Raw genomic sequence first — 24,256 nt, 5'->3', positions numbered from 1 at the left:
GGGGAAACAGCATGGCAAAGGGGGGGGGAAACAGCATGGCAAAGGGGGGGGGAAACAGCATGGCAAAGGGGGGGGGAAACAGCATGGCAAAGGGGGGGGGAAACAGCATGGCAAAGGGGGGGGGAAACAGCATGGCAAAGGGGGGGGGGGAAACAGCATGGCAAAGGGGGGGGGGAAACAGCATGGCAAAGGGGGGGGGGAAACAGCATGGCAAAGGGGGGGGGGAAACAGCATGGCAAAGGGAGGGGGAAACAGCATGGCAAAGGGAGGGGGAAACAGCATGGCAAAGGGGGGGGGGAAACTGCATGGCAAAGGGGGGGGGGAAACAGCATGGCAAAGGGGGGGGGGAAACAGCATGGCAAAGGGGGGGGGGAAAACAGCATGGCAAAGGGGGGGGGGGAAACAGCATGGCAAAGGGGGGGGGGAAACAGCATGGCAAAGGGGGGGGGGAAACAGCATGGCAAAGGGGGGGGGGAAACAGCATGGCAAAGGGGGGGGGAAACAGCATGGCAAAGGGGGGGGGAAACAGCATGGCAAAGGGGGGGGAAACAGCATGGCAAAGGGGGGGGGAAACAGCATGGCAAAGGGGGGGAAACAGCATGGCAAAGGGGGGGAAACAGCATGGCAAAGGGGGGGAAACAGCATGGCAAAGGGGGGGAAACAGCATGGCAAAGGGGGGGAAACAGCATGGCAAAGGGGGGGAAACAGCATGGCAAAGGGGGGGGAAACAGCATGGCAAAGGGGGGGGAAACAGCATGGCAAAGGGGGGGGAAACAGCATGGCAAAGGGGGGGGAAACAGCATGGCAAAGGGGGGGGAAACAGCATGGCAAAGGGGGGGGGAAACAGCATGGCAAAGGGGGGGAAACAGCATGGCAAAGGGGGGGGAAACAGCATGGCAAAGGGGGGGGAAACAGCATGGCAAAGGGGGGGGAAACAGCATGGCAAAGGGGGGGGAAACAGCATGGCAAAGGGGGGGGAAACAGCATGGCAAAGGGGGGGGAAACACCATGGCAAAGGGGGGGGAAACAGCATGGCAAAGGGGGGGAAACAGCATGGCAAAGGGGGGGGAACAGCATGGCAAAGGGGGGGGAACAGCATGGCAAAGGGGGGGGGAAACAGCATGGCAAAGGGGGGGGGGAAACAGCATGGCAAAGGGGGGGGGGAAACAGCATGGCAAAGGGGGGGGAAACAGCATGGCAAAGGGGGGGGAAAGAAGAGCGAAGACTTCTTTGCACAGGGACTACTCTACCGGATGAACTTTCTCCCTGCTGAAGAAATCAGCTTCCCAGTTGTCCACTCCCGGGATATATACAGCTGAAATCTGGGCTACGTGATGTTCCGCCCAGATTAGAATCTTGGCAGCCTCTTGCATGGCTGCCTTGCTGCAAGTTCCTCCTTGATAATCTAAGTAAGCCACGGCCGCCGTGGCATTGTCTGACTGTATCTGAAGGTGTTTTCCTTTCAGAAACCCCTGAGCTTTTAACAGAGTCTTGTGAACCGCTCTCAGCTCCAATACGTTTATGGGAAGAGCCGACTCCTGGGGAGACCAGAGTCCCTGAAACGTTAACGGTCCCGTGACTCCTCCCCAACCCGAGAGACTTGCGTCCGTGGTAACTAAGGTTCAGAGGCCTGATTTGAGGGTCTGACCCTTGCTCAGACTGCTCGTGGAGAGCCACTATGCTAATGATAGTCAAGTTAAACGAGACAGGCGGATGAACTAATTGTCCAGATGTTCCTGTGACCCCGACCATTTCCGGAGAATCTCCAACTGAAGAGATTGGGAATGGAATTGGGCAAACGGAACTGCCTCGTACACTGACACTATGGTCCCTAGAAGTTTCATGCAGGAGAGCATGGACACTCGAGGGCGATCCAATAATACACTGGGTTCTCCGCTGGAGGGCGATGATCTTTTCCTGAGGAAGAAACACCCTCTGAGCCATTGTGTCGAACACCAATCCCAGAAAGCGCATGCGCTGAGCTGGGATGAGAGACGATTTTGGTACCCATGGTCCTCCAAAATCTCCATTGTGGTCTGAACCTGGCGAGTTAAGACCTCTGCAGACTTCGCCTTTAAGAGAAGGTCATCTAGATACGGAACTATCGTGACTCCCCTTCGTCTCAGGACACTCGCCACAACTGGAATAATTTTGGTGAACACTCGAGGATCGGAGGCCAGACCGAAAGGGAGGGCCCTGAATTGAAAATGACCGGGACCCACCGCAAACCTCAGGAGCCGACGATGCTGTTCCCAGATGGGAATGTGTAAATACGCATCTTTTATATCGATGGAAGCTAGAAACTCTCCCTCTTCCATCCCTGCAATGACTGTCCGTAGAGACTGCATTTTGAACCTCTGGACTACCACTTGCTTGTTCAAGGACTTGAGGCTTAGTAAAGGGCGGAATGTTCCGTCCGGCTTCGGAACCAAGAAGAGATTGGAGTAGAATCCCTGACCCCTTTCTGGCCCCGGCACCACCACTCCCGCACCCTGAAGCTTCTCCACTGCCATCAGAAGGGCCTGACTTCTGAGGGGACAAGCGGGCACCGGTGAAGAAAGGAACCTTGTTGGCGGAGACTGGATTAAGTCTATAACATAACCTCTCGACACCACTCCTCGAATCCAAGCGTCCGATGTGACTGACCACAACTGGCGCTTGAAGAGAAGAAGCCGTGCCCCCACCATGGGTACCCGCATGGGGGCCAAGGAGTCATGCTGCAGGTTTTTCACTGGGACACGACGTTCCCCTTCTGGAAGCGCCCCTACCTCTGCCACCACCTCCTCTGGAAACAGCCGGCTGACCCCTTGGTGGGCCGCCACGGCCCTGAGAGAAGGAGCGAAAGAGCTTGGTGAGGTTTACGAGAGCCCATAGGAAGAACATTACCCTTACCTCATGTGGCTACCTCAATCACTTTCTCAAGCTCCGGCCCAAACATAGTGACTCCATCAAAAGGCAGGATTTCCAAGGACCTCTGATTCAGCATCCGTCGTCCACGAACGTAACCATAGGGAACGTCGTGACACCATAATAAGGCCGCCAATTCTGGCATTGACTGCTACTGCGTCCATGGACGCCTGTCCCATATAATCCGCCGTCTCCTGAATGTGCTCAGCGAGAACAAGGAGATTAGGTAGCGGAGCCTTACTCTGAATGGCCGAGATCAATTGCTCCGCCCATATCTGCACCGCCTTATTTGCCAATGCAATTGCCATAGTGGGTCTAAACAAGCTACCGGAAGCAACATATGCAGACCGGAGAGCATTGTCACACTCCTCCTGGGTAGGAATGGCAGAGGAAGAGGACAACCTGATAATCGGTCTGTCCACTTTAGGAGACGCCTCCCATTTAATACAATCCTCTGCTGAAAGAGGGTAAAAACTCTTAAATCTACCCGGCATAACGAACTGTTTTCCTGGATTTAACCAAGCGTCCGTCACAATCTGCACCATCTCTGATGACGGTGGAAAAGACATAACCTGAGATTGTCCTTTTAAAAATGGAGAAACCTGAGGGAGCCGAAGGTGTAGGGTCAGCAAAACCAAGGCTATGCCCAATACCGAACACCAGACTTTCAATATTACCCACCGAGGTGGTCATAATAGTCAGTGAGTCTTCCTCCTGAGTATCCAAGTCTACATCCCCATCCTCATCTGATGGGATATCTGAGCCTGGGCTACGACCCTGGTTTACATCCAGTGAGGCCCTTTTGGCTCTGTGGGAGACCGCAAGTAGGCAATCATCACTCTGAGTCAGAGAACTCTGAGGATGTGCCTGCACTTTCTATCTGGTCACCCCCCCCCCCCCCCAAACTATTACATGTGTGGAGCGCTGCCCTGCAGTGAGAGATACCGGAGAATCTGTAACATTCTGACGTACCTCTGCAGCCTGTAACATCACCGTAGTAAACTTTTCCATGGTTGCAGCAAAGGACTTAAACCAAGGCGGCTCTTCCATAGCTACCAGTGTCTGAACTGAAAGGGACGCTCCTGAGATCCGGTCTCACAAGCAGCGCAAAGGGCACCTTTGTCATGCTGTCCTTTTGAGAGTTTTACTTTACACATGGCACAAGTAAAATACAATGCAGAACCTCCAGAGGATCCCCTGTCAGAGGACTCCTTGTTAGACATCACTGGTTAAATACAGTATAAACTGATAGACAGATAAATGATTATTGTCTAAACAATTAATGTCAGAATACAGCAACACACAATTTGGAGCCAGATCTATATACCCAGGTACAAATCAGCCCCAAAGTAACTTTTAACCTCTCCCGCTAGCCAGAACAATCAACCATGAATGTTTAAAATGTTTTTGTACACAAACACAGGATTTAACGATTCCAGTCACAGAAGAGGTAAATGAGAGGAGAGAAGCGACATGCAGCTACTCGATATGAGCTTAAAATGGGAGCTCCGCTGTGCAGGATCCTGAGAAGTGCGGGAAACGAGGGTCCTCCTCCAGGTCCGCCCTCATCAAAAAAGTCTGCTCCTCTCTAAGTTACCAAACAGCTCATCTATATTATGGCTGTCGGTAACTGCTCCACAACACGCTATGTTACAGTGCCCAGGCTAGCATGTGTGATCTCTGCCCTCCTCATGCAGTGCCGCTCTCTTAATAGAGGGAGCGCTAAGGGGACCCCTGCTGCTCGTTGCCAGGGGAGGTGGGGGTATGGAGGAGGGGGCTTGCCGGCTAGTCCGTTGGCGTGGAGAGATGGATCCTGGATTTCCCCCCGCGCGACCTATCTCCGTGGCCCGCTGAAGAGGACTACCTCCGTGGGCACCTAAAGCCCTAATGGCGCCTATCAACAGCTAATAGCTCGTTTCTAGGGGATGATCTGCCGGCAAGACAGGTGAAAGGAAGACCCGGGCATCAGCCACTTCTTACCTTGCGCAGGGATCAGGGTGAAGGAAGCCCAGGACTATTCACCCTCTCTGGGACAAGGATTGATCCCCGCAAACACCACTGAGAAAAAATAAAATAAAAACGTGACAAACGATCACTATATTAAGTATAGGCAGGAGCCTATACCAAACTGGCCTAACTCCTAAGGCACTAAAAAAAAACGGAGGTATCTACTGGAGAGGAGGGGCATAGCAGAGGAGGGGAGTAAAAATCAAAGAGTTTTTAGTGCCTAAACTCCCAATCCCACTACTATACCCCAATGTCTGGCAGTGTCCCCCAGTGGTAGGAGAGAAAAATGTACTTTTTTTTTGCCCTTTATTAATAGGTCTTTAGAGAAGCTAACATGAGCCACTATTCCTACATACACAACTCCCAAATCATGCTTTGTCGGTTGTACAATAACATTATACAAAGATATTAGGTCTTCAATGTTTACTGAAAACCATTCGTGATTGTGGGAAGCACGGTGGATTAGTGGTTAGCACTTTGCCTCACAGCACTGGGGTCATGAGTACGATTTCCGACCATGGCCTTATCTGTGTGGAGTTTGTACGGTATCCCTATGACTGCGTGGGTTGCCTCCCAATCCAAAAACATACTAATATGTTATTTGGCTGCTATCCAACTGACCCTAGTCTGTGTGTATGTTAGGGAATTTAGATTGCAAGCTCTAACGGGCCATATGAGAGTTCTCTGTACAGCGCTGCAGAATTAGTGGTGTTCTATAAATAAATGATGATGATCTAGTGCAAAAAAGGAGTGTATGGATTGTTTTCTATTCAATATCTAAAATAAATGGTGTTGTAGCAAGAACACAGAATTGGTTTGATAATGCTACCTCTTCAGTCACTCTTTCTTGGTTTGGAACATATGATCCTTTTAGTTGCTTCTCCATCTCTTCAATCTTTCTCTCCATCTCCTGTCTACGAAGAACACTGGCTTGGAGGTCCTCTGCAAAAATAAACCGGAAAACACATTTGTTTTGTTTTAGCTGCAATACAATCAGCTTTAATTTTTCAGTCATCGTTAATTTTACAGAACAGCCATGTTTGAGATTTGGTTACACAAACTCATCCCACAAAAAGCTTCATCACTGAGAAAATGATATTCTAGCACGGTAGCATCAGATACATACGCATAACAAGCAACATGTGCGGTGACTGATCACAAGCTCATCAGATGCTTCATTTACAATGAACTCTGACAGCCAGGGTCAAAGAAACTTACTACTTAAGCAAAATCCTTTTCTCTTAATCCATAGGGGATACTTAAGTACAAAGGGGTACAGATGTGGATGTTGCAATTAAGAAATAAATAATTCTTAATTGGCAAGTTCCACCCCCTCTGTGAATTCCATGCTAGAAACATGACCCTAACCATGAACAGGAAAAAAAAAAACAAAATAAAAATAAAAACAAATGGAACAAAAAAAGTTGGAGTGGGGAAGGGGGGCTTTCAGTGTCAAAAGAATCCAAACCAAAATATGCCATTTTCTCTGACATCCTGGGGTACACTGGGGACATCCCAATGCTGTCCCCTAAGGGAGGGAACACTCCTTAACAGTGTGCAGAACCTTGCAACCAAAAGAAACATCTCTGAAAGTGTCAAATCTATAGAATTTTTTAAATGTGCACAGACGACCAAATGCAGCTTTGCACAGGTGTTTCAGCAGAAGCACCGAGCAATAAAGAATCTAATTCCAGATGTTGAATGAACATCCGCTGGTGAGGAAGTGGCTAAAGAGGACCAACAACAGGGACTTATGCACTCTGGGTGACAGTGCAAGGAATTGAGAGGTCAGCTGAAAGTGGGACAGAATTCGTTCTGAAACGCCCTCAAGTGAAACGGAGCAAATTGAACTGCCCCAAAGGAGGAGACTATTTTGCCCGGTACTCTCATGCACAACAGTCACCCACTCCCTGATCAGGAGGGACTCATCCTCTGGCAGAACCATCCGTTTTAGAAAGGTACTGACAAGTAACTCCAAGAAAACCTTTGCAACGGTACAAGGTTTGAATTTTTTCGGGTTCAAGATCCATCCATGCGACTCCAGTGTAGTGGCCATCTCCGTTACATGGTTGAAGAAACCAGGGAACTCTTATCAGAAGGTCATTCAGGTATGGTATTACAGTTATGCCCCTGGACCACAGTAAGACCACTATTACCTTGGTGAAGGGCCATTGATATTCCGAAAAATTAAGGCCCTGAACGGGAAATGCCGAGACTGCACAGTGAACAGGAGAATACACTGGTGTGCCTCCCAGATTGGTGTGTGCAGATACGCGTCCTAGATGTACCTCTGCTCAATACTGCTGATTACAGACGTCAGCGAGTCCATTTTGAACTTGTCCACCTGTAGATGGATGTTCAATGGTCTAAAGGACCCATCTGGTTTCTGAAGAAAAGATTGGAGAAAAATCACTTTCCTCTTTACCTCTGGAGGGGACCTGATCACTGCCAGCCGGTCCCAGAAAAGGAATTGTTGGAAGCAGGCAGCCGGCAAGAGGGATCTCTCCTTCACAGTCCACTTTTATCATAACCATGGCATTGCAGCTTTCAGCACTGGAGACCAGGCGCTACAGGCTGCAAGCCAGAAATCAATAACATAAAGTACCTACCTAAAACTGAGAGTCTAATAAGCAGCCTCAGAAAACGTGCAGACTCCTGCAGGCACTTAATCTAAACTGATGTAGATTTAGCCACTAGAGTTCTAGAGCGGGAGGATCTTGTCAGTAAAGTATTATTGAAAGTGCCAGAGCTCCTCCCAGCACTTCTATACCCCGTAGGATATCAGAAGTCAGGTTTGCAGAAATGCCAACATTTGGGGCCTATGTGATATGCTGGACAGTTTAATATGCAAGTTAATTGGTCTGCAACACAGCCTAATTTGATTTACTTTATTGTTGTATGACACAAGTCATAGTAACCTAGTATAAAAGAGGATTTATACACTGCTTACCATGGGGACGTTCTAAAGCAGCCCCCTAAGAGTGGGGCTACTCTGAAAATCCCGCTCGTAATGCACTACGAGCGAAATCTGCATCAGCTGATGCAAAAACATTAAACTGATAAAATTTTGTAAAGGTGTGGACAGAGGACCAGGTGGCTGCCCTACAAAGCTGGTCTGCAGAAGCTCCATTCCTTGCTGCCCACGAAGCCCCTACCGATCTGGTGGAATGGGCTGTAAGTCTCTCCGGCACAGGACGGTTAGCCTTTATATATGCTTGTCTGATGGTAGACGTAATCCATCTTGCGATTGATTGTTTTGAGGCTGGCCATCCTCTCTTATTAGCGTCATAAAGGACAAACAGAGTCAGTACGTCTAATCTGGGAAGTTCTTTTAACATAAATGCGGAGAGCCCTAACAACATCTAACTTATCCATAGATTGTCTATCTGAATGAGAAGAAGATGAGAAAACCGGAACTACAATTTCCTGGTTAAGATGGAAAGCCGACACTACTTTAGGGACAAAAGAAGGAAGGGTCCTTAACACCGCTCTGTCCTCGTGGAAAACCAAATTAGGTTCTCGACAGGACAAGGCTCCTAATTCAGAAACCCTACGAGCTGATGCGATAGCCAAAAGAAAGAGGACCTTCCAGGTCAACCACTTTAAATCTGCCTCGCTCAAAGGCTCAAATGGAGGCCCCTTGAGCATATCCAGTACCATGTTGAGATCCCATGGAGCTGTAGGAGGTACATAAGGAGGCTGTATGTGCAAGACTCCCTGGAGAAAAGTTCTAATATCTGGCAAATCAGCTAATTTTGTATGAAAAAAATACTGAAAGTGCCGATATCTGTACCTTTAGGGAACCTAATCTGAGACCTGCTTCCAGGCCCCCCCCCTGAAGAAAAGCTAACAAGCGAGGAATACGAAAAGCGGACGAATGGCATGTCCTGTTTTCGCACCACCTAATGTAGGCCTTCCAAATCCTATGATAGATGCGAGATGAAACAGGTTTCCTAGCTAACATCATAGTGTTAACTACACTGGAAGAAAAACCTCTAGACCTCCAGAGGCTGGCTTCAACAGCCATGCCGTTAAACTGAGCTGAGGTAAACTCTGGTGCTGGAATGGACCCTGCAGAAGAAGGTCGTCTCGATACGGAAGGTGGACCCCTGGTCCTTCCGCCATAGACAATATGTCTGCGTACCACACTCGGCGCGGCCAAGAAGGAGCTACTAGTATTACTGGCAGACCGCCCTGCCTTACTTGTTTGAGGACGCGAGGAAGCATGGGAATTGGAGGAAACAGGTATCCCATCCTGAACTCCCATGACATCCATGGCCAACGCTAGGGGATCTCTTGCCCTTGCGCAAAACCTTGGAACTTTCCTGTTGTGCCTGGAGGCCATGAGATCTATGTCCGGAAGACCCCACTTCTGAACCAGAGACTGGAAGACCTCCGGGTGGAGTGACCACTCCCCCGGCATCATCTGGATTCAACTTGGATAGTCCGCCTCCCAGTTTTCTATTCCTGGGATGAAAACAGCAGATATTGCCGGAACATATAGCTCTGCCCAAACCAATATTTGAGCTGCAATATCCATGGCAGCTGCACTCCTGATTCCTCCCTGCCTGTTGACATAAGCCACGGCCGTGGCATTGTCGGACTGAATTCTGACTGGGTGGCCCAGAAGAAGGGACTGTGCTCCCCTGAGGGCCAAGAGAATGGCCTTCAATTCTAATACATTTATTGATAGGGCCGATTCCTGAACCGACCAACGTCCTTGGAGTCGGAGGTGCAGGATTACCGCCCCACAACCTTTCAGGCTGGCGTCCGTCGTGGCTATGATCCACGACCATGGAGCGAAGGACCTGCCCACTTTCAGGTGATCCTGAAACAGCCACCACTGAAGAGATTCTCTCGCCCTCGGAGATAGGGAGATCTTCTGAAGTTCCAGGTGTAGGTGTGATCCTGACCACTTCGACAATAGATCCCACTGGAAACATCGAGAATGGGCCCGACTGAAGGGAATGGTCTCGAAGGAGGCCACCATTTTTTTTCCGAGTAGCCTCATGCATAAATGCATTGAGGGGCTTGGGGAAGACAAAACCTGAGTAGTTACAGTCTGAATAGAGCTGATCTTCTCTACTGGGAGAAACACTCTTTGTTTGCTGGTGTCCATGATGAGTCCCAGGAACACCATGCGCTGACACGGAACCATCTGGGATTTCTTTGAATTTATCAGCCAACCGTGGCCCTCGAGAACCGCCCGGGTGAGGGATAAGTGATGAAGTAGGCAATTCTCTGAGGAAGCCTTGATGAGTAGGTCGTCCAAATAAGGCACGACCTGAACTCCCTGCAGGTGAAGACATGCTGCCATTATTGACATAATCTTCGTGAAAACCCTTGGCGCAGTTGAGAGGCCGAAGGGGAGGGCCCGAAACTGGTAGTGGAATGATCCCACCGAGAATCTGAGAAGGGACTGATTGTGGATCCAAATGGGAACGTGGAGGTATGCGTCCTTTATATCTATGGACGCCATATACTGGTCCTTCTCTAGGCCGTTTATCACTGACCTCAGAGATTCCATCCGAAATCTGTCCACCCTTAAGTGAACATTGAGGCCCTTTAAGTTTAGGATGGGACGAAAGGAGCCGTCCAGCTTCTTGACTAGGAATAGGTTGGAATAGAAACCCCGACCTTTCTGGCAATCTGGAACTCTGCAGATGACCTTTTGAAGCAGAAGAGAAGCGACACAATCCTGTATAGCCTGTCTTCTTAATGGATCCCGGGGTAGCGGGGTCTGAAAGTAACGCTGTGGAGCCGGACCCAACAGGTCTATCCTGTACCCTTCTGAAATAATTCCCCGGATCCAAGGATCTTGGGAAGACGCTGCCCACTGTTCCCAAAACAGAGACAGACGTCCCCCCACTGGGGCCCCCTGTGGTACAGGGTGGTCGTCAGGACGCAGGCTTCTCCTGGGTCTTGGAGGCCTGGCGCTTAGATGCAAACGAGGATCTCCCCCTAGTGGAGGAGCCTCGAGAAATAGATTGTCTGCCTCTAAAGGACTGTCCCCTATGAGAGGAGGTCCCCCGAAAGGGCTGACGGAAAGAGCTGCCCCGTGGGTTGCGGCTCCTGTAAGAATATACTGGCAAGGAAGTGCTTTTGCCCCCCGTTGCCTGTGAAATAAGGGTATCTAATTCCGGGCCAAACAAACCTGCTGCAGAAAACGGAATAGTTTTAACGGACCTTTTTGATTCCGCATCACCTTCCCAGGATTTCAGCCATAGCGTCCTTCTTGCTGAAATAGAGGCCGCCTGAATGGAAGAGGAAACCGCCGCTGAGTTCTGGGCTGCCTCATAAAGGTACCCCGCAGCCTCCTTTAAATGCAGGGCTAGGGGAAGAAGTTCGGAGTCCTGTAAGGCCTCTGCCAGCTGGTCTGCCCATGCTTCCATGGCTCTAGCCACCCAAGCTGAGGCAAATGTAGGTCTGAAAGAACCCGCAAAAATGGATTTATGCTGGGATTCAACCTTGCGGTCATTGGCGTCCGGAAGGGACGCTGAACCAGGAGCTGGGAGTAAGGTATGCTTTGCCAAGCGGGCAATAGGGATATCTACTTTTGGAATAGTCTCCCAGCGAACCACCTCTTCCTCCTGTAATGAATACAGGGAGGAGAACCTCCTAGGAATAGAAAACCTTCTTTCAGGCTGCTTCCATGCCCCTTCAGCAATAACCCTAAGCTCAGCAGAAGGGGGAAAATGGCTGGCCTCTCTCTTAACCTTCTTAAAGAGACTTCTGTCTCTGGGGGTAAGATCCTCTGGTTCTGGGAGGTCCAACGCCTGTCTAACCGCTAAAACCAAATCATTAACAAATTGGCTTTGGGATTGTCTTCCTGTTCAAATAGGTGTAATTGGTCAGGATCCGAATAAACTTCCCCTCTTCCTCAGAGCATTCTTCAGAGTCTGATAGGACCATAAGGGGATTTACTGATCTAGGTCTCTTTCTTTTAGCAGGCGGGGTATTAGAGGAATCAAGCAACTGGTTAAGCTTGTTCACACCCTTTAAAAAAGCTGTAGACCATGCCGGTTCTGTAAGAACAGGGGCTGGGTCAGGCTGTAAAGAGGAAGGTCCCGGCAAACCCGATCCACTCGAACCTGAGGAAGCTGGGAGGTCTGACTGTGGGTTAGCATTATTAGCCACCGAAGTTGCTACAGTAGTTAGCAACGGATTTGACTGAAAAACCATCTGAGCTAAGGAGGAAACCGACTGTGTCAGGGAGGTCACCCAGGCCGGTTCCTCAGTCGGTGGGGCTGAAACCTGCTGGGTTTGCGCAGTGGGAACCCCTGCTTCGCATGCAGAGCAGAGCGCCAAAGGGTCCTTCTGGCCACAAGGTAATTTTACATGACACTTTGAGCATCTGAAGTATTTTGCCATGGGGCCCTTTCCCTTATCTGTCATTCTTGTAAAGGAAGGCACACCAAACACACAGACTAAATTATAAATCTAGCTGAGTAAACAGAGAGAGGTGAGAGAGAGAGAGAAAGAAATGTATATAAGAACAGAGATAAAAAACAAGTAACCAACTGATCTTTATATAAAAGTTGAACTTGTAATAGTTAAACCCCACAAAGTATTTAAGCTAGTAGGAGACTAGAATGTAAATCCTACTAGCCCAGTTATTAAAACATTAGATAAGTGTTTAATTAAAGGTGATACTTAGCCCATAGGCCACAAAAGGGGAGAAGTCCAACAGCAGTCCTGTGCTTTCTCCCTCAGCTCTGTTCACTCTCCCGGGCTTGCTTGGCGCCAGAAGCCTGGGAAAGACCATCTCTCTCTCTGGAAGGAGGGGGGGGGGGTAACTATGCTCTAGCTCCCCCCTCTCCAAATTGCCGCTGCAAAAAATAAAGTTTTCTCTCATGTGGAGCTGGAGAACCCGCAGCTTGGAAACGTGGCAGAGTAGTGGAGACAGATGGTCTCCGGAGCGAAGATACCCGACACCCCCCTCCTCTGTATGAGGGGGGGAATCTTGGTATGGCCCCCTTCACTTCTCTCCTTTCAGCCGAGTGAGCGAGTCCAAAATGGCCACCGGCTTTCTCGGTATCCGATAACCGGCGCTCTATGCCTTTAATGGCAGCGCCGGTTATCGGGGAGGCTGGAGGAGTGCAGCGGTCCCTGAGACCGCTTGTCACTCCTCAATCAGGCACCCTTCTTCTTCTCCTCCAGTCCCTGTCAGTGAGAGCCGCTGGCTCTCATCTGACAGGGGAATGCCTGCGCTGCCCTGCTGTGAGTGTGTTCTCTATAGTAGAACACACACTCCAGCGCTGTCACCTGTGAAAAAAATAAAAGAAATGAAATTTCTTTAAAATTTACTCTAAGTACTAAAAACACTGCCCCAACTCCAGGGCACCTAAAAAAAAACTGAACAGGAAGAGGCAGGGGGATTGTAGAGGGGAGGGGTCTGTCAGCAGTACTAAAGTTTAACTAGTTAGGTGCCAACTCCCAAGCTCCCCTCCACAACCCATGGTAAGCAGTGTCCCCCAGACCGAATGAAAGAGAAAATAATGTAAGTGTATATAGTGTAAAATAGTATATATAGGTTGTCAGGCCTCAACTTACCTTCTCTCATCTTGCGGATCTTTGCCATATAAATTTCTGCCCGGAGTTCCTCAAAAGAGAACTCCTCCACTCCAGCATAGATTTTGCTTTTGCAGTACATGACCATCTCCTCTTTCCCTTGTGAACTGCTCTGCACACGTTGTAGGGGATCCTCTTCCTTACAAGGCTTGCGAGAACTAAGTACACTGGTGACTGAAGGGTTGATTTTGCATGGAGTTCTACGAAATAAGCAATGTAGAAGTGTATTTAGAAGTGTATGGTAACAGAAGCTACCCTGCCATCATAATAGTACCCTTTAATAATATTTGCCATCATATATACTGTTACAGTGTATCAAATAGAGTTGTAGACTCATCACCTAAATAATATGGGATGTGAGATGTAAACAGTGCTTGTATACAGCTCTATCAGTGCCAGATCATCTGCTAGACAAAGTACAAATAGATAATATACTACTATGGGGGTGATCAATATATTATATTATACATAATACCCCTATCTGCAACTGTTCCCTGCCTGATCACAGCAGAGTTTAGACTGTCATTAATGGTAATATGGTGCCATAGGAGCATTGCAATAAGTTTAACAAAAGAGGTGACATCTGACGTCACATATATTTGAGCACAATATTTTTTTTTCCCCACAGAAGGATAAAAAAAAGTGTGATAAAAAGCAATGCTTGTAAGGACTCGTACACTGTCTGCTGCTCTGCCAATTCATCCACATAGGGGGTGAAGCTGGGAACACTTGGAGGCGACGCACTGCTAGACATCCGATTTCTTCGAGGTGGCTGGGATAAAGCAAAAAAAATAAAAATAAAAGAGAAGTGCAGGGACCAATAGGAAGCACTGTGACATCAAAAGACATTCCAATTTGCCATGGGCTTCATTTTAGATTTTCCAAATAAACACTATGTTAAAGTACAGCTCAGGCTGTACTGAAAATAAAATGCACTATTGCACGGAATCATAAAGGTGTATTAAAAGGACCTTAAATTAACCCCACCTAGTGTGTAAAAACATACAACAAAAATAAAGTTGATTCAAATGAAATCTTCCTGTGAAGATTTCTACACCTCGATGGTCCTACAGATATGACAGGAGTGTAGTTAGCTTATAAAAAAAAACTCCACATACTTATTGAAATAGCATTAAACTCTTTCTTACGCCACAGATTTAGATCTTTGTCCTGTATTTACAAGAGATCACTCTAGACTTCATTGTTGGACTAGGATCTGGACCAATGTTGCATAGTAATGCAAGTGTTAGGAAGATAAGAAGGGACCTGACAGATGCCAGTAATCTGTCAATGAACTATCAAGTATCTTCAGCCTGATTTCAGCAAAAAAAACAAAAACCCGTCAAACTTCTTCCTGAGAAACTCCTGCACAAACTCATTCCTCTTTACACCACTCACTAGAGGGAAATGTTTCATTGGAAAGATTAACGGAAAAAAAAAAAAAAAAAAAAAAAAAGCTTTACTAAATATTAAGCCAACTTCACGTGCAATAGGTACATGAAAAACTGATTTCGACCTGCAGAAGGAGTTGATGCAAAAACCACATAACGCCTCCAAATAAGTCCTAATCAGTCTTGTAACAGGTACTTTTCATTCTTACCCGCTTGGAGTTCCAGGCCCCTGCCTTCTGCTCATTTTCTTTAGCCCGTGTCGTTGGTAGTGTTGCCCAGGGCTGCGTGGTGGCCATGCTTCCTGTGACTGGAATGTCTGCATTCTCATCAAGCACAAGAAAACGAGAGAAGCTCGGAATCTGTTGTAACGGAGCACTTAATCCTTGGCTACCAGCTACGAAAATTTTAAATAAGTAAAATCATAATAAAAAAAGTTACACAAAAGAGGCGTTACTTTGTTGCCCATAGCATGCAAACATTGTCAATCTTGATTTCCATAAATGTGCACTTTGTGTTTCTAACATATAAAAAGCATATTTCCTTATTCAATGATGAATAATCTGTATTTTCTATTTCTTAGGTTTATGTACAGAAATTGAAGGAGCACCATTTCAAATAGCATACTCTTCCACTCAAGCTAGAACAACATTAGGACCTACGTTTTATAGCCTCTCCCACACGGCTCACTGGAGCTCTTGCTTTATTCTTTCCTATGGATTTTAAATCCACCAATGAACTGCGTTGTGGTTCTGCGATGTCAGAATCCCCATTACTGGCTTCCTCTGCGATTCCTTGTAATACCTGACGGGAGACCCGAGCCTGGAACTGTCTGCAAGAGCATTGCATTAAAAGAGCTATGAACGAAGAGGCACTATTGTCAGTCATTGTAAACTATAGAATTATAGGGTATATAACATGCTATATAAATAGATGATGTAGCTGTGTATAGACTGCACAATTCACACCTTAAACGGATAACTAAAGCATACTTAAAAATAAAAGGAATACAGTTAATATAGTGACTGGCAATGCCTAAAACACTTTTGTACACAGAGTCCCAGTTCTCAGTTTTTGAAGCAGAGTGGTGCCATATGTGCCATTTTGATAATACATATACTCAAAAACAGAGCAGATGATGAATTTGCGAGCCGAGAGATGGGGAAGGAGCAGTACAACAAGCTGCATGGTAGATCTTCATCTCATTGCCATACGTGTGAGCGCCCCCTCTCCTCATGCAACCATTCTGAGGCCAACTGAAGGCATAGATGGAGGGGGGAAAAAAAGAGAGGATTTTGGTACTTTGTCATGTCAAATCTCTCTCTGAATACATCTGGGGACACTGCTACCATTGTATTGTATAAAGGGGCATGGAATTGGCACTTAGTTAACCAACTAAACTGATACTGACTCCTCCCATCTGCAAGCTTCAATATATTACAAAAGTCCAAAGGAAGGACAATCAAACATCCAGCAGAAGAGCAAAAAAGAGGGAATGCAGTGTCCCCCAGATGGATTCAGAGAAAGATTTGATGCAAATACATAAATCCTCCTCTTTCAGTCATCCAATCTGGGGGACACTGCTACCATGGAGACCTTCTAAAAGTAGCTAATAAGGGAGGGATTGCTCGGAAACCCCTGCACGCAAAACATTGTGGCCAAAGGTAGCATTTGAGAAAGCAAAAATATTAAACTGATAAAATTTGGTAAAGGTGTGAACAGACGACCAGGTTGCAGCTCTGCAAAGCTATCCGCGGAAGCACCATCAAGTGCAGCCCAAGATGCCCCCACTGAATGTGTGGAATGAGCAGTGAGCCTCTCCGGCACATCTTGCGTCAAACAGAGGTCCTGTTTGCATAAGTACACAAAACCCGTACTCAGGGCCGCCATCAGAAATTGTGGGGCCCAATACAATGAAGCAGGCAGGGCCCCTCGAAGACCCCATCCCCCCACCCGTTGAACCAGGGCCGTCTTTCGGACTGGGCACGATGGGCAGGTGCACGGGGGCCTAGGGGAAAAGGGGGGGCCTAGGGGGAAAGGGGGCCCAAGGCAATGAAAAAAAAAAATCCTGTGCAAAAACAAACTTAGCTTTTGTGGTCATGATCCGGCTCCCTCCATGGTCTCCTCTTCCGTGTAGGGGGTCGGACTTAGGTGATTGAAAGGTAAGTTAAGGGGGGCCCCCGATATATATTTTAGGTTAAAAAAAAAAAAAAGTGATAGTTAGATAGATAGATAGATATAGATATATATATAGAGATTATATATATATATATATATATATATATATATATATATATATATATATATATATATATATATATATATATATATATAGTGTGTGATATAGTAAAGTGATATATATTCGGGGGAGGGAGGGTGAGAGATTGATTCTTCAGGCTTTAACTTCCTGTTGGTGGAACGCATGTGCGTTCCACCACAGGCAGATGCTATCTTTATCGTTGAGATGGATTGCACCTGAATGAGGAGGGGTAGGTAAGTATTTATGGGATAGACATTGAGAGTAGTAAGGAGGAATTTAACAAAAGTCAAGGGGGTGGAGAGGTGGGTAAAGGGAAGCATAGCCGATAAGGAGAGGCCCTTTTCAAGCAAAAAGAAATACCTAAGGGAGACAATAGACTTAAGTATATGCTTGCAAATGCAAGCAGCCCGACAGGTAAAGTGGGGGAGTTCTAACTAGTAGCAATGAATTAGCAGTATGTTAGGAGGTATTACGGAGACCTGGTGGGATGATACACATGACTGGGCAGTCAAGTTGAAAGGCTACACTCCTCAAGAGGGATAGGGTAAATAAAAGGGAAGGAGGAGCATGTGTTTATATTAAGCTAGCGTTAAAAACAAAGATTTCAGAAAGTTATTTACAAGTATATTGGTGATAATATAGAAGGGCTGTGGGTGGAAATATCCAGTAGAGGAAAAAGTTCAGAGAAGTTGCTGATCGAAATATGCTATAAACCGCCAGATATTTGTATGATTGAGGAAGCCCAACTTCTACAGCAAATTGAAAAGGTTACACAATCAGGTTAAGTTTTAATTATCGGAGAATTTAATTTAGCGACACAGCTAGGCAAAATAGGTTTCTGTACACGCTAAAAGATCATTACATGTCCCAATTAGTAGAGGAACCAACTAGGAAATGGACTATACTGGACCTAGTAATAACAAATAATGTAGACGCAATATAAAATATTCAAGTAAAGGAACACTTGGGAAACAGTGATTATAATATGCTCTCACTTGAAATTAGTTTCCAGAAGCAAGGGTGCAAGGGATCAACTAGGACTTTAGCATATTAAAATTTGCCTTTAAAGTTCAAAAAGGAGTCTATAAAGTGCATAGACTGGGATAAAGTTTTTGAAGGAAAAAATACGGAAGAAAAGTGGTCTGTCTTTAAAATGTTGTTGGAAACATACATATACAAAGTTCATTCCTATGGGAAATAAATGTCAAATTAAGTCTAAACCAATGCGGCTAAATAAAAAGGTAAGGGAACAAATACAAAAAGGAAGAAGTGTGCATTTAAATTGTTTAAGTCTGAAGGATCTGAGGAGTCCTTCTGTAGGTAGAAGAAATGTAATAAAACTTGCAAAAAGGAAATTAGATTGGCTAACTTAGAAAATGAAAAGCCAAGTAGCAAAAGACAGACAAACCCCAAAAAGTTTTTAAGTATATAAATGGCAAAAGGATTAAAAAAAGATAATATAGCACCCTTAAAAAGTGAGATGGGTGAATTGATAAAAGATACTAAGAAAAAAGCAAAAGTTATTAAAAACACTTTCTTCAATATTTACTACAGAAATAAATGGTGGGAATAATACATAAAAATGAAACCGTACCACCGTACCATTAATTAATACTTGGCTGACAAAGGAAAAAGTCTAAAGGCAACTGAATATTAAGATAAATAAAGCTCCAGGTGCAGATGGCATACACCCAAGGGTTCTTATGGAGCCAAACTCAGAAATAGCTAGACCACTTTTTTTATAGATTACATCTCATCAGGCTCAGTAGTACCAAGGGAGTGGCGAATAGCAGATGTGGTGCCGTTGTTTAAAAAGGGGACGAGATCACAACCAGGAAAATATAGACCTGTAAGTCAGATATCAAACAGTGGGGAAACTACTGGAAGGTATATTAAAGGGATAGTATACCGGATTACTTGGTGCGCAATAAGATTATTAGTGGGCATCAGCATGGATTTGTGAGGGATAGGTCATGTCAAACTAATCCAATTAGCTTCTACGAGGAGGTTATTGGAACAGGGCAGCACAGTAGATTTGGTCTACTTAGATTTTGCAAAGGCCTTTGATACAGGGTCACACAAGAGGTTGGTTTACAAAATAAGGGAAACATTTGTACTTGGATCGAAAACTGGTTAGAGAATAGGGAACAGAGAGTTGTGATAAATGGAACAATTTCTAATTGGTCAAAGGTCTTAAGTGGAGTACCTCAAGGTTCCGTGCTGGGACCACTCCTTTTTAATATATTTATTAATGACCTTGGTGATGGTTTAGAGAGTAAAGTTTCTATTTTTGCAGATGACACTAAACTCTGTAAGGTAATAAAATCAGAGCAAGATGTAGCTTCTCTACAGAGGGACTTAAATAAACTGGAGGATTGGGCGGCTAAATGGAATATGAGGTTTAACACAGATAAATGTAAGGTTATGCATTCAGGGATCAAAAACAAGCACAATCTATAAATTAAATGGTAGTAATTTAGGGGAATTTAATGGAAAAGAATTTGGGAGTGCTTGTAGACCGTAGGCTTAACAATAGAGCTCAATGTCAAGCAGCAGCTTCAAGGGCAAATAAAGTATTGGCATGCATATAAAGGGGCATAAATCAAAGACATTACATTGTAATTTTGCCTCTGTATAATTTGTTGGTAAGACCTCATCTTGAATATGGAGTACAGTTCTGGGCACCACTAGCTCCAAATATCTTTTTTTATGAAAGGGTTCAGAAAAAGAGCAACAAAATTGATAAAGGGTATGGAGGCACTAAGTTATGAGGAAAGGTTAGCCAGTTTAGGCAGGTTTACTTTAGAAAAGGAGGCGTCTAAGGGGAGATATGATTACTATGTACAAATATATTAAGGTTCAATACAGAGAACTTTCATGGGAACTTTTTACCCCAAGGACTATACACCATACACATGATCACCCCCTAAGATTACAGGAGAAGACGTTTCACAACCAGCAAAGGAAGAGGTTCTTTACAGCAAGGGCAGTCAAGATATGAAATTCACTGCCAGGGAAGGCTGTGATGGCAGATTCAATAGATACGTTTAAGAAAGGGTTAGACAATTTTTTTTAAGTGAAAAAGTGTATACAGGGATATTACCGTTAATTAAAATGAAGGATAGTAGTGAATATAGAGAAAAAAAAAACAAAAAAAAAAAAAACACACACACACACCAGAGATGCCAACTCAGTCACACGCCTGGCTGAGAAAATAGCCAAGAACTAAACCTTTCATGTAAGAAGTTTCAAGATACGGACTCCAGTGGTTCGACTGGCAAATTCTGTAAAGTGTTAACATCAAGTTGAGGTCCCATGGAGCCACCAGAGGAACAAAAAAGGTGGTTGAACATTAAAAGAACCCCCTGAGGAAATGTCTGCCCATTTCCAAAGGAGGCTGGCCTCCATGCCAGATGTTCAAAGCTGAAACCTGAAACTTTGTCCAAACCTTTCTGCAGGAATTCTAGCACCCTAGCCAACTGGGAGGGAGCAGTCGTTACTTGTTTGACCAACAGATAACCGCTTTCCATATACAATGGTAATTCCTAGAAGATGTGGTTTTCCGAGCTTTGATGATTGCCTGGATGACCCTTTCAGACAGACTCCTCTGCCTAAGAATCGAAGATGCAACCGCCAAGCCGTGAAAGGTAGCCATGCTAGGTCCTGATGACAAAACGGACCCTGGCTGAGAAGATCTTGTCCTTTTCCTCTCAGGGAGGGAGGAGAAATGCTTATGGTCGAGAAGATCAGCGTACCAAGATCTTCTCAGCCAGACTGGTGCCAAAATAATTACTGCATGTCTTTCAGATCTGATCATTCAAAATCAGAAGCAAAATTGGAATTAGAGAAAATAGATACACTAGACTGAACCTCCAGGGCAGAGTCATGGTGTCCACCAAAAACACCTGAGGGTTTCTCGTTCTGGCATTCCACCTTTTGGTTCAGCTGAGAGGCCATCATGTTGAAATCTGGGTGAACACTTCCGGGTGTAGGGGACCAGTCGCCCGGGTGTATGGCATGCAGCCTTGGCTTCACATTTGTCCACCCCTGGTATGAAGAACGCTGCCATGGCAGGAACCTGCTGTGCCGCCCAAGTTATGATCTTGGCAACTTCTCTCATGGCCAGGGAACTCTGGCGTACATCAATCACTTGAGTGGGAACACAGACGTGGAGATGACCAATTGGCTCTGAATAGGTCTGTTCCGCAGCACTGTACATTGCCCTCAACTCAAGAACATTGGACTCGGGAGAAGGCAAGATTGCCCATCAGAGACCCTGCAGTCTCAGAACCAAAGTCACTGCCCTCCAGCCTACTAGGCTGGCATCTGTGGTCACAATTGTCCATCTCCAAACTGAAAATGGACATCCCAGGTTGAGATTCCATGCCTCTGACCACCACATCATGGACTGACAAGTCAATGATGAGAGAAAAACAATAAATAAAAAAACTCCAGGTGAGGCTCTGAATTCTTCCATTTAGCAAGGATTTCCCATTGGAAGGGTCGTGACTGAAACCGAGCAAACTGTACTCCCTTGAAAAAGGGCATCACACATCCCATGAACTTTATACACTGCAGAATGGATACGTGCTTCAGGGGCAGCAAGACCTTTACTTGGAGTTTGATCTTCTGTATCTTAGCAGGAGGTAGAAAGACACTCTGGCATCTCGTGTCGAACAAAAGGCTTAAGACCATGCGCTGAATAGGAACCAGATCGGACTTCTCGACACCGAATACCCAGCCATGGGTGTGAAACATCTTTGCCGTGAGGTACAGATGATCCCGAAGGAGAGTGTCTTGCCATATCTGGACGATCTTATGATCATAGCAGATTCAGCCAGTCACCACTTGTTGACATAACCTTGCCATAATGACTGCCATCAACTTCTTGAATACACTTGGTGCCATGGTCAGCCTGAACGATAGCACTCTGAATTGGAAGTGGCACCGATTCACCGCAATCCGGAGGAGGCCGTGGTGACCGGCCCATATGGGAATATAAAGATAAGCATCTTTGATACCCAATGCTAGAAAGTCGTTCTTTCCCATTGAAATGACAACCGACCAGATGGCTACCATCCGAAAACTGGGTACCCTCAAGTGTGTGTTGAGGGATTTTTTTAACCCAACCCCCAATACAATGACTACTGCTACCAAGGACTGAATCCCCCCCCCCCCCCCGCAGAAGTGCCACTCCCCTGGTCTCATTTCTTTGAAAGGGAGTTCACATAAAACGCTGTGGAAGTGTTCCTAAAAGGTCCATCATGTACCCTCTGTCCACCCCTTACCCGGTTGTCTGTGGTAGAACTGAAACACTGATCTCGAAAGATAAGCAGTCGAGCCCCCACCACTGAAGTTCCCAGTGGGGGTGTAGGTAGTCTTACTGATTGCTTGTCAGTTAGGCTTGGACGGGACAACATCCTGGTGCCAGTCTACCTCTCTGAGATGGGGCAGTAGACTGATCCCCCTCGATGAAGCACCCCTTGTTTTCCCAACAAAACGAAAGCAGCGAAAACTTGTGCCCTTTGTTTTGGGAATGGCCACCGGCAGAAGTTAACTCTTACCTCCCGTGGCCTGGGAGATGAACTTTTCCAAGGCCAGGCTAATAAAGCCAGAACCATCATAAGGCAGGGTTTCCAGATCAGAGCCAGAGGGTGTATCTGGTCACCACCACTAATGAGGAAATCCTGAATAAACCATGACCTGCATCCAAATGCACATCCCCCAGGAAATCAGCAGCATCCTTAATGTGAGCTGCTAGTGGGGATAATTTGGACCTGGCCATACTGGATTGGAGCCAATCGCACAGTGTGAGAGCCCATTTTTCCCCAGCTTTAACCACCTATGCCACCATCATAATAGGGAGGAGGGAAGCATCAGACGCTAAATAAATGGATTTCAACAACGCCTCACCATCTCCTGTGTGCGCTGACTTTCAAAGTTGCAGCATTAGGAAGATAAATAATGGTTGCCTTAGCCAAATGCACAATGGGAGCATCCACACATGACGCAACCTCCTGTTCTGGAAAGGAGCAATACAGGCGATACCTTATTGGTATCTGAAACTGGCTATCTGGTTTGAGCCTGGACTCTTGCCAGAAATCTCACAATTGAGTAGAGGATTGAAAAGGAATGCTCTTTTCTTTACCCATTTAAACAGGGAACCCTGTGGTGCGGCCTGTTCAATGTCAGTGATATTAAGGGCCTGTCTAACCGCCACAATCAGATATTTCACTCCCTGCCTACTGGAGGGATCCTTCTTCCAGGCTGACAAATCCTCAGTATCGGATTCTTCCAGAATGTCACTGTCCTCCTGAAAGGACGATCTGTATCAGAATCCACCACGTCCTAAATCTGGGACTGGGCCAGACGTTTACGCTGTCTACCAGCAGATGGCTGCAATATTTTCTCAAGAGAGGAATATACCTTGACCAAACCGTGCACAGATCTTTCTAGATTGTGCACCCAGGCAGGTCCTCGGGAATCCCCTGAGGTATCTAAACATCACAGTGATGCCTGTCCCGAAGGAAGGGCATCTGTGGACTGTGTTCCCTGAGAACGGGTAGGAAAAACATCAGCACCTACCATTTCAGGTCATGCAGCGTTTGTTTTGAGATCCGCAATAGACCGTGCCAGTTCTCTAGCCCAGGCCGGTAGCACTACATCAGCAGTGTGATCAGACTCACGGGCAGTGCAGAGACCATCCGGGTCTGACCGGTCACTGGGAATTTTGGATTGGCGCCTAGAACAGGTGAAATACGTTACTAAACTTGTCCCTCTTTCTGACATGATGAGTAGATACAGAAATAAAACAGCAGAACACACACACACACTGCAGAAAACAGTCCAACACAGAGTGATCTACAGTAAACACAATCAATGTATGCTCTGTGAGGTAATACCACTAATAGACCTATGCAGGAACGCACTGTACTTCACTTATGACAGGAGTAGTACAGACGAATTAAGTATGTAACAGAGACCGTAACACTATCCAGAAAGCACTGTCTAACAAATGTGTATGCATATAAACTAGATATACATAAATATATCTAAATGGTTCCTCCACAGAGTAATCTGTGCAGGCGTATTTTTTTTTTCTCTGTTAAAGACTTAGGGGCAT

At 46.1% G+C, this 24,256-nt stretch overlaps 1 protein-coding gene across 1 annotated transcript in view; it reads right to left on the bottom strand.

Moving 5' to 3' along the window:
• The window catches only part of BUB1B (BUB1 mitotic checkpoint serine/threonine kinase B), a 130,924-nt gene that overhangs the window by 73,913 nt on the left and 32,755 nt on the right, over positions 1 to 24,256 (bottom strand). Inside the window, exons 6-10 of the mRNA XM_075191908.1 lie at positions 15,536 to 15,705; positions 15,086 to 15,270; positions 14,163 to 14,257; positions 13,468 to 13,685; positions 5,744 to 5,856 (exon numbers count right to left, since the gene is read on the bottom strand). Of these exons, the coding sequence (XP_075048009.1) occupies positions 5,744 to 5,856; positions 13,468 to 13,685; positions 14,163 to 14,257; positions 15,086 to 15,270; positions 15,536 to 15,705 (781 nt within the window). The remainder of the gene's footprint in view (positions 1 to 5,743; positions 5,857 to 13,467; positions 13,686 to 14,162; positions 14,258 to 15,085; positions 15,271 to 15,535; positions 15,706 to 24,256) is intronic.

The sequence above is a fragment of the Mixophyes fleayi genome, chromosome 12 (assembly GCF_038048845.1).
Source record: "Mixophyes fleayi isolate aMixFle1 chromosome 12, aMixFle1.hap1, whole genome shotgun sequence".
Taxonomy (NCBI): domain Eukaryota; kingdom Metazoa; phylum Chordata; class Amphibia; order Anura; family Limnodynastidae; genus Mixophyes; species Mixophyes fleayi.
This window is presented reverse-complemented; position numbering and strand designations above follow the sequence as displayed.